Genomic DNA, 16080 nt, shown 5'->3' with positions numbered 1-16080 from the left:
GGCTATTCCACCATTGGAGGGCTTTCTCCGTGAAGGTGCAGGCAACAAATTTTACTTTGCTTCCTTTTGGACAGGAGCATATCTCAAAGATCGACTCCATTTTCTCGAACCATTGCGAGAGGGCAATGATTCCACCAGTTCTGTTAAAGGACCTGGGCTTGTAGTTGGTGAAGTCCTTGTACGAGCACTCCCTAGAGCGCACTGGAACATCACCTTGAGTAGAATGTACAATTTTTCCACCCCCTATAGTGTCGCTCGTACTGAATTCAGCTAAGGCTACCGCAATAGCCGTAGATACCGCAACTTGGAGAGCTATAGGATTTTATTGTGGATAAGGTAGTGGTGGTTGAGTTGGAGTTATTGGAGGGTTGCGTCTCGTCACTCTTCGTGGAGGTATCTTTTAACTATAAGTTTACAAAAATGAAGACAGTGGTAAGAAATTAATATAGAATAATGAGAGTGATCCATGGACTAATTCACCATAGCCCAACAATTAGATGAGAGTATGACTTTAATGAAGATCTAAGGAAAAGAAGGATGAAAGCATTTGGATAAAATTTCCCAAAAGATTAGATGTTTGTCAATAATATTGGCCTTAATGATGTAATAAGTTCGGGAAAATTGACCTAGAAGTAGATCTTACATCAAACCATATAAAGAAAATTTTGACAGCACTAAGACCTTAATATACTAACAAGTTCAAAGTCTTATCATAGCCAGGAAATTAAAACTAGAGCTTTTACATAGACCTAAGTTATATCCAAAAGGGAAAGTTGAGTAGGCTCTATCTGCGAAGAGAACCGCTCGAATGAGTCCTTGATTCTCCCAGACGACACTCCATGTCTAGCATGCGCCTTTCAAACGTTGCCTGACGAGCTCGGAGTCTCCGGACTTCATCTTGGGTTTCAGTAAGTTCTCTCTGCAGGGCTGCATTCTGATTCTGAGTTCTTCCATGAGCAATTTCCAGATGGCAAATGCGAACTGTATTGACTCCCGCATCGGAATTAACCTCCATGACTCGGTTGATGGTTGTTCTTCCCTGCTCCTCATTGCAAGAAACTCTACAAACCAGAATAGGCAGGATTCTGTCTGCTGAGCCTCCCTCACTCAGATTGTAGAAGCTTAAGTCTCCGTTGTAGGGCAAGGTTTGACCATGCTTGTGACTCAATCAGTTCAAGTTTGTTGCCCATAGAGGTGTGGGGTCTTAAAATCCTGTACGATGGTTAGGATTTTGGATAGGAGCCACCAGGGGTAGATTATTGACTTCTAGCTCGGAGTTAGAATCTCATGGAAGTTCTCTACGAAGTCATCATCCAAAGGGATTGCCTGATTCTCTTCTGGCTCTGCGTCGAGCCATCCACCATTGCCTTGATTCGGAAAGTACAGGTCACCAAGGGGATGGAATCCATCCATGTTATCTGTGTGAGAATAGGGATAAAAGAGATAGTTAATAGATGTACTACTTAAGATAATTATAGAATGATCCTTACCAATTACTTCAATACTTGTGTGGTGCATACCAATTGTATGTAATCAAAACAGGATAGACCTTCGAATAAGTGACCCTAACTCCAAATCCACAACCAAACAAGGAACAGGAAGTAAAGCAAAGATCACAGATTCTAAGTCTATGACACCCTAGTCACATATAAGCTTAGAGTAACCACTCAGCAACTATTGACCTAATAGTAAAGACCATTTAGTTTTCACATAAGTAATTATAGTAACACAAAAATACTTCTATAGTATTTTAAGTTTATGTTGTGTTCTAAAGTTTTCATTGTAGTAGTGTTGGTATGTTTTTTGACTTACTGCAACATCACAACCATTTTTGGGCACATGTTAATCACTTCTCGGAAAGATATAGTTGATCAGGCTATATCACTCCCAGATCTGATCATATGTCCCCAAGCCTACTTGTGACGTTCAACAATCATAATACTTTTGTCCTGTTCTAGTATGACACTGATTTTAGTATGAATGCACGTATGTATACTTTGGTTAAATATTTTATTATTTAAAAGTATAAACTATTTGTGAGAGTATTTTAATCCCGATATCTTTATAGTTGTATATCTTTTATGGGTTGATATACTTAATACACTATAAACAAAGCTCTGATACCAATTTGTCACACCCCAAAATCAGAAGGACATAAATGTTTTGGGGCAGAGGATGTCATGTACAATATCATAACAATGCATGATAGTAAACAAGCAACAACATCATCCATTGCATTAATAGTATAATTCAATACAAGTCTGTTCTGTGCAATAATAATAAGACACCAAAAATGAATAATCAAAATAAATAGGAGTCTTGAATGTGCTCTGATTTCTCAAAAACCTGTCATCTGTACCTATCTACTGGTGACCTGAGAATACAAGTTATTTTGAAATAGTTTATCAGCATAGCTGGTGAGTTCATAAGTACTTTAGTGTTATTTGTTTGAATATATTTGAAGAAAATGTTTGTAAATGTATATTGTAATGTTTGTAAGTATTTGTTGTAAATGTTTGTATCTCCTAGAAAATCCTATATTTTCTATCTGAAATGTAGTGTTCTACCAAGACCCGACTGTTTTGTATGTTTGTTCTTTTGTAAAAGTGTGTGTTTTCCCAAGTATGACTATCATTACCAAAATATAGTTTACATTACCGTTTATGTGAGAAGATCACGATAAGAATGTAATGGGAAAATGAATATGTATTGTAGTATTGTATATAGTGACTACTGTAGTACTAACTACTTTTAAACCAATTATTGAATTAAGGTAAAATGTAATGAGATTGCAACCATACTTGATTGACTAGTAAAAACACAAAGTTCGAAGACGTCGAAATGATATGACATTCGTCACCCGTAGACCTACAGGTCCCACAGTAGCTAGCAGCAAGGTGTAGGACGGTCAGTCCAATATAGATCTATACACAAATTCACACTCTCCTTCTAGGAGACTCTGGTTACAAACCGTGACACACCAATAGATTGCCATGCCATGAAGTAGTGGCTCACATTAATGTTATAGTATTCTTGTATATGTATAGTATGTTCTCTCTGTTCTAGTGTATTGTATGTTCTCTTTGTATAGTGTATAGTATGTTCTCTTTGTATAGTGTATAGTATGTTCCTCCTTGTTTCTCATTATAGTATGATTGAACTAACTCATGTATGAACTGACTCTTGTATGTTTCATTGTACTAGAAATAGTGAGTGGTAGACCTCTAAATTATACCCATTATAGTTTACTAGCTAGTAATGTTGTTTGAATAACTGGATATGTTCGTACTCCTTTGCTATCCTGAGGTGTTGAACTAATGTAAACACTTTTATATCGATACACATATACATAATATGTAACTAAGATTTAAACGACCCTCGGACAAACAACCTATACCCTAAGTCCACAACCAAATAAGGAACATGAAATAAGGCGAGTTATCAGTCCTAAGTCCTTTCAACCTTATTTATATAACTATATCTGTATAGACATGTTTTTTACAATATTTAAGATTAACAGAGCTTGAAAAAGAGTTTAGCATATAAAAGAGTGTGATAAAATGTTTTGAACTAGTTTGTTTAATAAAACAGCTTGAAGTATAAGAAATCCATTTGTTTGATAGTTATTAATCACATATGATTGATACAATAACTATAATGTTTTCAACTTGTATTTCCACCCCCCCCCCCTTAAAAGCATTTAAAATCATTTAAAAGGTAAGTTAAGGGTTATGAACTCACCTACAGTGAGTGGTTCGAATGTAAGATCGATATAGGATGCTAAGTGTCAAGTGAAGCCTCGAGCACAAACGAATCCTATTAAGCATATAATGACACATATATAGATATAATTAGTATATATAACAACTAATTATGCTAGGGAACCACCTCAAGGACTAGGAAACACTTGCATTGAAGTGTTACAATCACATATGATTGCATCAAAGGGGTTCACGGCCACACAAGGGTGTTCACGGCCAAGGAGTTCACGGCCAATGAGTGTACGACCGTAAACTCATAGAAGAAACATGCAAAAGAGGTAATTGCTCCATGGTGAAACTAGTGTGTCTAATGTAAAACAATAAGATGAACAAAGCACTCAATTTAGAAGGTCTTGAGGTGATTACGACCATCAAGATCATATGAAGGGTTCACGGCTGTGAACCCTTGAAAATCTTGAACAAAGTCGTGAAATGTTGGTTCTATGGATAGGAAATCAAGGCCTAGTCATGCACTGAGGTAAACAACAAGTCAAAGGGTGGATTTCTTATGATTTGGAACCCTTTTAGGGTGTGTACGGCCAATGAACCTATGAAGGGTTCACAGTCGTACTCCCTTCAAGATCATGAAGGTGTTGCCGAAACATGAAGAATCAAGGCTTGAATCTTGTGGTCTTTCGAGTATAACAAGTTTAAGGTTGAAATACTTACTTTTTTGGAGCTTTGGAGTGTTAACAGTCGATAATATATATATATATATATATATATATATATATATATATATATATATATATATATATATATATATATATATATATATATATATATGGAAGGTGGTGTACGGCCGTGAACACAGTGTACGACCGTACACACCTTGTGAGTGGTTTTTAGAACCGAGTCAATTCCTCCGACCTCAAGTAAACACATTCTAACACCCATTCTTACATTACACTAAGACTAGAAACTCTTAAACAGACATTTACTATGGCTAAAAGGTATCATAAACAAGTCTGACTTTGGATTGAATTGATTGACTTTACAATGCAGAATTTCAGGTTGTCACAAGAATCAACAACAACAACATCGAGGCCTCTCATCATTTTATCACACATCATCTATTACATTTACCCATGTTTTACTCCCAACATTTGTGTAGATATAAAATACATATATAGTTTAAATCATTTAAAACATGTATAATAATCTTTCATCAGCATAGACAACAAGTATTCAGACAATATGCATACATAGCACGTAGTTTATATTAAATACGTCATATATATATATATATATATATATATATATATATGTGTGTGTGTGTGTGTGTGTGTGTGTGTAAGATGACAGTAACTATGCACTCACCTGAGAAGGTGGTGACTCGGCACTCGGACAGCACTTCGTTACACTTAACATAATTTTCCTTTGACAAAACCTAGTATCATTACCACTAGAGTTTAGTTTAATATTCACCGAGATTAATTAATAGTCTTGCTATTATTACTATTATATAAGCACGAAACAATATTTCTCAACCACTATATACAGATAGGGGCCAGACATAAAACACCGAGGGCAGGACCATTTTGGCATATAGCACTTCTGAAATCCAGCAACCCTATGCAGTCCTTTAAACCAGATTCCCCGTACCACGAGTGGTTAAAATATATTATAAAGAAACTTATATAACTCATAATTATAGCCCAAATACTTATTATAAGGTACTAATAACATTACTATATTAAAACATAAGATATACTGATGACAAGGTAGGCGTAGCTCACTTACAGCGAGTTTTTCACAAAACCAGGCTTCGCTGGAGCAGCGTTCCCGAGCCGAAAGGCTCTTTTATCAGCACTCCGGGAGCCTCGGGGCTTCTTTCGAGTGCTAGGGGGTTTACCTAGACTTTAGGGGGCTTAAGGGAGGCTAGAATCGCCGAGTCAGTGCCATGAAGTTGGGATGGTGTGAAAAATGAGGAAACCCGACACCTCTATTTATAGGTTGCCAAGTAGCTGGACTCGTTGGGTTGGGTCACTAAATCGCCGAGTCAGTACCATGTGTCATCATCTGATTGCTTTTCTTGAGGAGAAAGCAACGGTTGTGATCACGCCACGTCACCCATACTCGCACAACACCCTCCCGACTTATATAAATCATAACTCTCGCATACAAGCTCCGTTTTTGACGTTATTTATGTCCACACGTAGGTGAAAACAAGATCTACAACTTTTATTTAGACTTCGTCAGTTATTTCTCGACCGATCTTAAATTTAACACTAGGAGGAGATTATATTGTTAAATGTCCGCGTAAAATTCATAACTTCTACATAAGGACTCCGTTTTTGTCTGTCTTTTTATCGTTGAGTTCCTATTAATGATATTTTCAACTCTCATTTAGGTCACATAGGCCAAAAACCGCTCGAACTAAAATTTGAGTTTCGGGTCGTGCACTACTACGCCAAATCTTAGAAAATTCATAACTTCCTCATACGAAGTCAGATTTGGGCGTTCTTTTGTTGTATGTTCTTGGTTTAACGTATACTACAACTTTTGTTTAGATCACTAAGGCTAAAAAGTCCTCTATTGTAATTTCACTATTTACATCTTGTTGGTGCCGTGTCGGTTCTGCCGCGAAACTTCGACGACTCATAATTTCTTCGTTATAACTCGGATCTCCGCGTTCTTTATATCCCAAAAATCCTTTTTTAGACCACTAAAACTTTTTGTAAAGATGTCGAGCTTATCTCACACTTTAATTTTGATGCTCATTTTTACTCTTTATTAATTATACCTTTATAATTAAGTATAAAACACATCAATTCACATAATTCACATAATACTCAAATATTTCATCTTTATTACTTCAAAAAGAGTTACAATAGTTGACCTAGACCATTACATCATCTCCTAATTCTTAGCCCCAAAACACGGACATTACAATATATCATGTGCAACCCTGCTGAAGGTGGCGTCTCGCCCTTGCTGCTGAACAGAGAATCGGTCCGCGTTGTAGCATCTCTACCTGGATCACTAACCCTCCCCCACTATGAGTGCGAACCCTCACTAGTTTTTGCTCACAATCAATCACTACCCCATTGGGCTCAAGCAATCCATGCCCACTATAACCTTATTCCCACGCAGGGGAATAGGAACCAGGTCTTCTGAAAACTACTGATCGAATAGTTGTAGCGTACATCCTCCATGAACCCTCGTGACCTTGACGGTCCTATCATCTGCTATCTCAACATCCAGTGGACAACCCAGCTCCCCCTGAGCTCCTACAAATCGCTTGCTGAGCGCGAGCAACACAAAATATCGGGTGGCACTTGAATCAAATAGTACAAAAGCTGATATACGGTTCACTAAGAATGATCCTATAACAAAACATATAAACATAAGTAACAATCAATATCAAATAAGAGATAAAAGAAAAATACATACCAGTCACCACGCCGGCAGCTGCTCATGCCTCTTCATCTGTCAACTGAAAAGCTCTGCTCTTCGCCACAGGCGTCTCACCCTAGCCCTGACAGCTGTCTGTAATCCTCAATGTTGTAGGGGTGGGTGCTACCACCTGCCCTACAACTGCTAAACTCAGGCACTAGGACCTCTTGTGTCCCCTCTGATTTCACTAAAAGCAAATCTGATCTGATGCTGTCGTGGTAGTAGTTGTTGTACAACCCCTGCTCATATGCTTAGTTTGGCCGCACTTAAAGCAGCCTGAACTCCTTGCCTTGCACGTCCCATCGTGCAACTTGTCGCATTTTCCATAACAGTTTCAGCTCTTCTGGCTCCTAGGTTTGTGGTCCGATACCTTGGGCTTCTTGCCCGAGCTCCCTGAGTGAAACCCCTCGGGTTTCTTCTCCATCTCTAAATCTAACTCCCTCTCTCGAGCCCTACCAATCACATCCTCCAGCATCTTACAACTGGAGCGGCTCACAAACTGGCGGATATCACTCCGCAACATCTCATGATATTGGGACCTTTTCATCTCCTCATCCGCCACGTACTACGGAACGAGAAGGGCCCTTTCCCTGAACATCACAGTGATCTCCGTCACTGTCTCAGTTGTCTGCTGGAGATCCAGGAACTACCTGGCCAGCTGTTGCACCTCTATTACAGGTTTACACTCGGCCCTGAACCTAATGGTAAAGTCGCTCCAAGTCATTGCGTCACGAGTTGCATCATCACTGTTGAGATAAGATCTGTTCTGCGTAAAACATGCAGCAGCAATGGCGTCAGCCCAGAAGTATAAAGGTAGAGAAGTGAAGCTCAGCATGGTTCGGGCTGCTTCACATAGAGATCGGTTTCGCCTTTCGACAATTCCATTATGTTGTGGAGTATATGGAGCTGAGAAGTTGTGAGTTGTTTCCTTCTCTGCGAGAAAATCTTCAAAGTCTTTGTTCTTAAACTCCAACCCATTGTCACTTCTTATGTTGCGAACTACTTTTCGTAGTTGAACTTCTATCTATTTGATAAAGAGTTTAAGTTTGGGAGTGACCTCTGATTTCTGCTTTAAAAAGAACACCCAAGTAAACCGAGAAAAGTCATCCACTATGACAAGTATGTACTTGTTACCGCCAATGCTTTCAATTGAGGAAGGACCACATAAATCAATGTGCAATAATTCGAGCGGTTCAATAAATTTTGTGTTGATTCGAGAGGGATGACTCTGCCGAATTTGCTTTCCCATTTCACATGCGGCACACATGTGTTCTTTATCGAACTTCAGAACAGGAAGACCTCGAACGTGATCCCTAAGCACCAGTTTGTTGATGTCTTTAAAATTGAGATGGGAGAGTCTTCGGTGCCATAGCCAACTTTCATCTGAATGAGTCTTTGTGAGCAAGCAAACTGTTGGTTTTCCTTGTATGGGATTGAGATTCAAAGGGTACATCTCTCCTTTTCACTTTGATTTCAGCAAAATGTTGTTCGTCTTCTTTTCAATAATCTCTGAGCCATCGTCATCGAACGAAACCTTTAACCCGGTACCAACCACCATTTGAGAAACACTGATGAGGTTGTGTTGTAGACCTTCAACGTATGCCACTTTTCGTATTGAGAAATCACCATTGGTAATCATGCCATAGCCTTTGATTGTGCCAAAAGATTTGTTACCATACTTGACACATCCACCATCTTGAAGGAACGAAATTCCCTCAGTTCTTCATCTCTTCCTGTCATGTGATGCGAGCAACCACTGTCTATATACCATTCATCATCGAACTGCTCGTCACGCATAACCTGCAAAAATTAAGCATATTTAGGAATCCAAAGTTTCTTGGGTCCTTGTGAGCCTTTTACATAACATGGAATAGTAAGAGAAACATCGACCATAAAGGTTCTTTTTATTAGAGTTGTTTCATCTTACCTTTTTATGGTGAAAACTTTAATTTTATTAGATTTGAACATTTCAGATTCAGTTTTTGATTTGACGTCAGCAATCTTTCGGTTCTTCACTTTGGAATCTAACACCGTCTTCTTTTCAACTTCTAGAAAGAGCTTTCCTTTACCTTTTCTATCATTCCGTGAATGAGAATGAGAAGGATGAGATTTGGGAGTAGTATAAGACTTTTGATGATTACCCTTACTTGGTTGGGAGCCGAAACTACCTTCCCTTCGGTTCCTCTCAATGGTTGATTTAGGACCGGAACTATCCTTTCGGTTTCTCACACATTGAGGACCGAAACTTCCTTTTCGGTTGTCGTCCATCTGATGACTAAAACTTCTCTTTTGGTTACTGTGTCTTTTTGGACCGAAGCTCTATTTTCACTTATCTTAATTTTGAGGACCGAAACTCCTCTTTTCGGTTGTCTTGACTCTAAGGACCGAAACTCTTCTTTTGGTTGTCTTGACTCTGAGGACTATAAGGAGCTGAGTTTGTTTTTGTTTCTTCTTTTGACTTAGAAGTTTTTTCATAGCGAACGTAATTAGGATTTTGAGATCGCCAAAATTGCTTCCTTTCAGTGAGATTCTTCTTGTATCTCAAATTTCTTTGATGCTTTCTCTCTAACACTTGTTTTATAGTTTTATGGATATTGGCCTTTCGCTTTGGTACTTGAGCATTACTCTCGCTCTTTAGAGAAAAGGTTTTGCTTGACATCTTGATTGGTTCGTCTGAGTCAATTTTAGTACCAGTTTTACTTGGCACATCAAATCGAGTAGGATCATTAAGTGGTTCTGCCACATACCTACCTTTCACTCTCCATGACGTTTTCTGAGACAGACCTTCTGTTTCATCAGCATTATCTATCGGTGCTGACCAGAAAAACTCATCGCAACCATCAGCATTATCTTCTTCTACTAATGTCATTAGTTCAGCTGTTTGTTGTTGTGTAACTCGTTGAACTGTGTAAACGTGATTTGGAGTTGTTTGTACCTTTTGATATACAACAACTTTTTCCTTGAGGAATTTAGTCTTGTCTTTTGATGAGCGAGCGAACTCAATAGAATTTTCAGTAAATAAGATTTTTATTGGTTTTGGGTTCGCTCTTGACAAATTCAGAACAGTCCACCTCATCTTCTACAGATATTTCACTCATATCATCATCCTCATTGAATTCAGAAGTGTTTTCAATATCAATTTTATTTTCTGAACTCAACTTGGCATTCATAAAGTCAAATTTCTGTACAGTTTCGGTTTTGATCTTTAGTTTGTCATTTTCATCCAACAAATTTTTGAGCATGTCCGTATGGTCTTTTGACTTTATGAAGGATTCTATTTTGTCAAGACCAATTTTGTAAGAGGGAGAGATATCATCAGAAGAAACAACGTTTTCGCAGTTGTATGCATCGGCATCGATTTCATCCTCCTTGAACTCAAGGAAGGGTAAAATCATACGATGTATCTTCTTCCCTATATCATAATTAAGATGCAGTTGAGTAATGTTGGAATATAATCTTTTAGCAATTAAACAAAAAACATTCTATTGTTTCAAAAGCTTTAAATTATCTCTTTGCAAATAAATTTTTTCATCCCTAGACCTAATCAACTCCTTCTCCTTTTGCTCTATCCAAATACGCCTTTCCTCACTCTTCGATGATACCCTGCTGATTTGATCAGTTAGGTTAGAGTTTGTGACGCGAGTTTGAGATAAACTACCACTTATACTAGAAAATTTAGATTTTAATCCATTTAGTTCATTTTCAAAGTTTGTGATGGGCATATTTAAAGAAACAATAATAGATTGTACCTTCTTGATCAACTCATCGCATTCATTGATTTGCACACTGACAGGTTTCGCTGCAAAACACCTATCTTCTCACTGTTTCGCTTCGTCATGTCCCTCATCGGTGGTATAACCTCTCATTTGTGACACCTCAGAAGTCACCATCAGACACTTTCCAACAACTTTTTCTTCTTTCACTAACAAAGCCCTCCCATGAGTGGGCTTCCTTACTTCCTCATCTTTCGAATCGGTCAACCAAACTTCAACACTGCCAAATTCATCATCAACAATATTTCCCTGCACGATTAAGGCATTCATACTATTATTAGTTCCATCTCTCTTCTTCCTGATTTCCTCCAACCTTCATACAAGATTCACTTCCTGGTCATCCTCTTCATTCTTTTCAGACTTCTTTCTCAACATACAATCTTTGGCAAAGTGGTTTTTGCCTCCACAGTAGTGACAATTAAAGCCTGAGTCACCGCCAAGTTTGGCTTCCTTCTTTGGTTCTTCAATCTGTGAGATACGCTTCGATTCCTCCTTCACTTTCTCAACACTGTAGCTTCCCTGCCAGTTTCAGTTCTTATTGGCGAGGAATCTTCTTTTGATGAACTTCTTGGGATTTGACACCATTAAAGCAAAATCTTCACTCATTAGATCATATTCAGAAAGATCTAAATCTTCTTCTTCTTCAGCAGTATTCTTTCCTTTGGAGATTAGAGCTAAATACCTCATGCTATAAACCATGTTCGTTTCTTTAGATACTGCACTCTCATGTGACTTTAATATTCCCATTAGCTTTGCAAGAGAGTAAGCCTTGAATTGTTTGTGTGCCTTCACAGTGGACATCACATCCATCCATTCAATTCTAATCCCATTCATAAATGTGACCTTTTGTTCAATGACTTTCCTATCCTATGCTTTATCATCTTACTAAGGAGATGATTAAAGCGATCGAAAGCTTGAATAAGCTTCTCTTCAGGCTTCTGCTTAAAGTCACCAAATTCCGAGAGCAATAAAGTTTGGATGGAATGCTCAAGATCTTCATATGTGGAACATAGTTCCTTCAACATATCCCATATCTCCTTCGCTGTTGTGCATGAACTCACCAATCAAAATGTGTCCGATTGTAAAGCAAACCTAATCATCCTTAAGGCTTTGATGTTGCACTGAAACTTTTCTTTCTCGTCTTGAGGTATGTCTTTCACATCATTAACGAGTTGATTGTACTCCTTTTGAGTTTTGACAACTCTTGAAGTGCTTGAATGAGCGAATGGACAAACTGTTATCATCTCCCAGATCAAGTATCCATTGTCTTCTGAACCAATCACGTAGTCTTCAAAGTGATGCGTCCAGACCTCATAATCTTGAGTGTACAAAATAGGAATCCTTGTCGTCGATCCTATGTTGTTTGAGATATTGATTGGGTTTGACTGAGAATCATCCATTGACATGATGATTTTTGTTCAAAAACATGCTTAAGATTAGACTTGTAATAACGTTAGGGTAAGATTGGATAATTAAAGAACAGCGTTAACAACAAATGATGGCTCTAACAATATCAATCAAAGCGGAACAACCCTAAGATCTTCTTCAACAAAAGAGATGTGTATGAATTACACAGTCTCATGCTCTGATACCAATTGTTGAGTTGAAAAACTCTTTGATCAATTAGATCTTCGACAGGTTAAATAGCAAAAACAAACAAGCAAACACAGAAAAACACAAGATGGAATCAAATAATCCTTAATGATTCAAAGTAATCAAGCCTCAGCAGAGCTCGATGAAGAACTTCCACTGTAGAGGCGAGCTAGGATTTGTAGGACAATAATAAGAATAATAAAAGTGATATCTACTAAGGATGCATGCATGCACCTTAAATACTAAACCCTAATAAAACAATCACGATTGGATAGATCCAAACCGAATAACAAAACTGGACTGAGGACCGAGCTCAATGACGCAACACAATTAGACCCTACAGATGGAGTCCAAAATATGTCCAAATTTGGTCACATTTTCAGGAATAATAACCGCTTTAAATCATGTTGGTAAAGTTGAAGAAAGTTACTAAAGCTAATAAGTTGTAAGCTAATTTATCCAAAGACCCTCTTATTTATTAGGTTAAGCCAACAAGTCTAGCTTAATGTACTAAAACACGAACCTTTTACTTTGTCAATAGGTTAGCTGATCAATTTAATAGAAATGGTCATATTTCTTAATGGAGCTAAACGGTCAATTTCGTTGGTAGGATGTCACTTAAAAGGGTCGTAACTTGGATGGCCTTTGGAGTGGCTTATTGCTTATTTCCCACTTCAACTATATCTTGATTTTTCACTTTACCCCCTCTGATATTGGAATTTTTCATCACTTTACCCCCTCTAATATTAGAATTTTTCATTGCATACACTTAAGTTTGTAAAATAATCGATGATTATAGATTGGGAATTTTCATCACATACACTTAATTTGTACAATAATTGATGAATATAAAGAGAAAACAATGTATCAGAAAGGTCTATTTACATTCAATTTGATTAAAGCTCAAGCCTCTATTCAATTCGGATTCATTACGTGATATGCCTCGGTTATTCAAAGCAAGAGCAAGGCAAGACCGTATCATTACACTCTTTACCAAGGATTAAACTCGGTTATATTTTCTATTACATAAATTGTGTTGTATTTTAGATTTTGACAAAAAAAATAATAATTTAAACATCCTAATTTCCTTTCAAAAGTCATGTAAATGGACATTTCAAAAGTCAATTCTAGATTGAGAAAAACATTAAAATATTTTTTTCGTCGCTTATCTTCCTTTTAAACTGCATTCAAGAAAGAGAACATACCATGGAGAACCTAAAAATTGAATACGGTGTGGTTTCGTTTTAATAGAAAGAAAGGGACCAAAATTAGAAAAAACCCAAAACTGAAGGATCAATGATGAAAAAATATCTTGGAAAGTGAAATGAAAAGAGCCGCATAATTGGTAATTCCTTTTAACAAAGCATTTTTACCAAATCCAGGAAAGTTATTCTTTAATAACTTGTACATTATGCATTAAATACTCTATATTTTTTGAAAAGAAACATTTTAGATCTGGGGAAAAGTTACGCTTTGATAAAGCTCTGGAATTGCCAAGAATCGGTGCAAAAAAAGTGGATTTAGTGTGAGGGAGATTTCTGTGAAATCTCTACTCTTTTCTTCCAAGATTTGAGTGTTGCCGATTGATCGATTGGAGAGATAGAGGGAAAGAAGAATGGAGAAAGCTTTGATTAAAGTTGGCAGCATTAAAGCTGGTAGCTTTTGGGTTTCTAAAAAGGCCAAAGAAGAGATCTCCAACATTTCGCAAGATCTTTCGGTATTTACCCACACCCAATAGCTTATCAGTAATTCTTGGTTGATTTTGATTTTGGTTTGTTTGTTATACGTAATGTTCAATCGATTCGAGTTGGTTAATTTTGATCTGTGTTTGGATAGAAACGTCAGTAAAAATTTGATTTTTATGGGTTTGTTCGTTATGTGCAATCGCAATGTAGGATCTGCGTTGTTCTTGTTCTTACGTGTAGGTTTTTGTTGTTCTTCACAAATCAAGCTCAATTTAACTTCACTATTTCTTCAATTCTCAGTTTTGTTATATGGGTGTTGAGACTTAAGAGGTAATCGATTAATCATATGAGGAGATAAATTGAGGAATTATCTTGATCTTGATAAGAGTCTAAGTAGAGATCTCCAATGAAATTGAGTATAAATTTAATTGGGTTTAGGAATAATGTAGGATCTGAATGGTCTTTGTTTCCCCGAGATAAAAGAAGAGATAGGCAACATGTCTTTTCATTTGAATTTTAAGTAATAAGACTATCCCAATTATGACACTTGAAATGATCTGTATTCATGTTTGCAGACGCTCTCAAACACAGTGGAAAAGAAGGCGAAATGGGTATTCGACAAACTAAAAGGTATTAAACTGTTTGTAATTTGTGCACGTATACCTACTATACGTATCATTGTCGTATAAAAATAATTGATATTTCTTCATAGGCAAGCCTTCGAAACCATTGCCAGATTTCCTTAGAGAATACAACCTCCCTCCTGGATTATTCCCACAAAACGTAACATGTTATGAGTTTGATGAGGCAAAGCTAAAACTCGTGGTGCATTTACCCTCTCCTTGCGAGGTTACCTTCAAGGATCAGTCTGTGATAAGATACGCGACTCGAGTGAAAGGGCTTGTGTCAAGGGGAAAGCTGACTGTGATAGAAGGAATGAAGACAAAGGTGGTTGTTTGGGTGAAAGTATCGAGTGTGGTTGTGGAGAATTATAGGTCTGATAAAGTGTGGTTCACGGCTGGTGTGAAGAAATCACGGTCTAGAGATGCTTATGAGACCCCCCGTGATGCGATTAGAGTTGATGAATTTTGAAGGTCACCATTCACATTTCACGAAAATGATTATTTTTTTGTTCTTGTTATGTTAATATTTGATTTGTATCAATCACATTGTTCATTGGTATCAAACTATCAATGGATCTTAACATGTTTTATGTTGTGTGTCAAGTTTGTTTAATGATATGTTAGTGTGTCAAAACCAAAGCCATATATAAATCTTTGAACCAACTAATCCAAGAAATGAAGAAACCTTGCACCACCAATGACTACCATAGTGCACCACCATGAACCATCATTAACCGTCAACCATCCGTCTCTCACCACCCACAAACCAGATATCAGTAACCCAACTTGAAACCCAAATCATCCAAAAACACGAATCTTCTTTTAAATTGAAATCGAAACCCATATCTTTTTTTAAATCAATCAAAACCCAAATATTCTTATCAATCAAAACTCAAACCCATATCTTCTTCTAAATTAAAATCAAAACTTAGATCATCTTCCAATCGAACTCGGAAACCTAGAAGTAGAATGCAACATTGCACAAGTAAACAGAGATTGAAACTCCAAGTTCTCTAAACCTTTTCAACGTCCATTTCTGATAGCTTAATCTCATTTAGATATTCTCATCGGAATCAAGCACCTTTTCCCTCTACATCTTTGGTGTCATCCTTTTAGAATTTCTTATCGAAAAACTTTTATTCCAAAACCTAGTTTTGGAAGACGGTTCAGACGTCCCAAGATATGTGAAGTCTGTAAAGAAAAGATCGTCCATCAATTTTATGATGATCAATAAAGAGAAGATTGC

At 37.3% G+C, this 16080-nt stretch overlaps 1 protein-coding gene across 1 annotated transcript; it reads left to right on the top strand.

The window, feature by feature from the left end:
• The first annotated feature begins 14028 nt into the window (after nt 1-14028).
• LOC145044918 (DUF538 family protein (Protein of unknown function, DUF538)) lies at nt 14029-15424 on the top strand. The gene is made up of 3 exons (XM_078993274.1): nt 14029-14243; nt 14787-14841; nt 14924-15424. Exons 1-3 carry the CDS (start codon nt 14142-14144, stop codon nt 15301-15303), a joined length of 537 nt encoding a protein of 178 aa, XP_078849400.1. The 5' UTR covers nt 14029-14141; the 3' UTR covers nt 15304-15424.
• The last annotated feature ends 656 nt before the right edge of the window (nt 15425-16080 follow it).

Source organism: Lactuca saligna, chromosome 5 (assembly GCF_052625555.1).
Source record: "Lactuca saligna cultivar CGN05327 chromosome 5, ASM5262555v1, whole genome shotgun sequence".
NCBI classification, from domain to species: Eukaryota; Viridiplantae; Streptophyta; class Magnoliopsida; order Asterales; family Asteraceae; genus Lactuca; species Lactuca saligna.
This window is presented reverse-complemented; position numbering and strand designations above follow the sequence as displayed.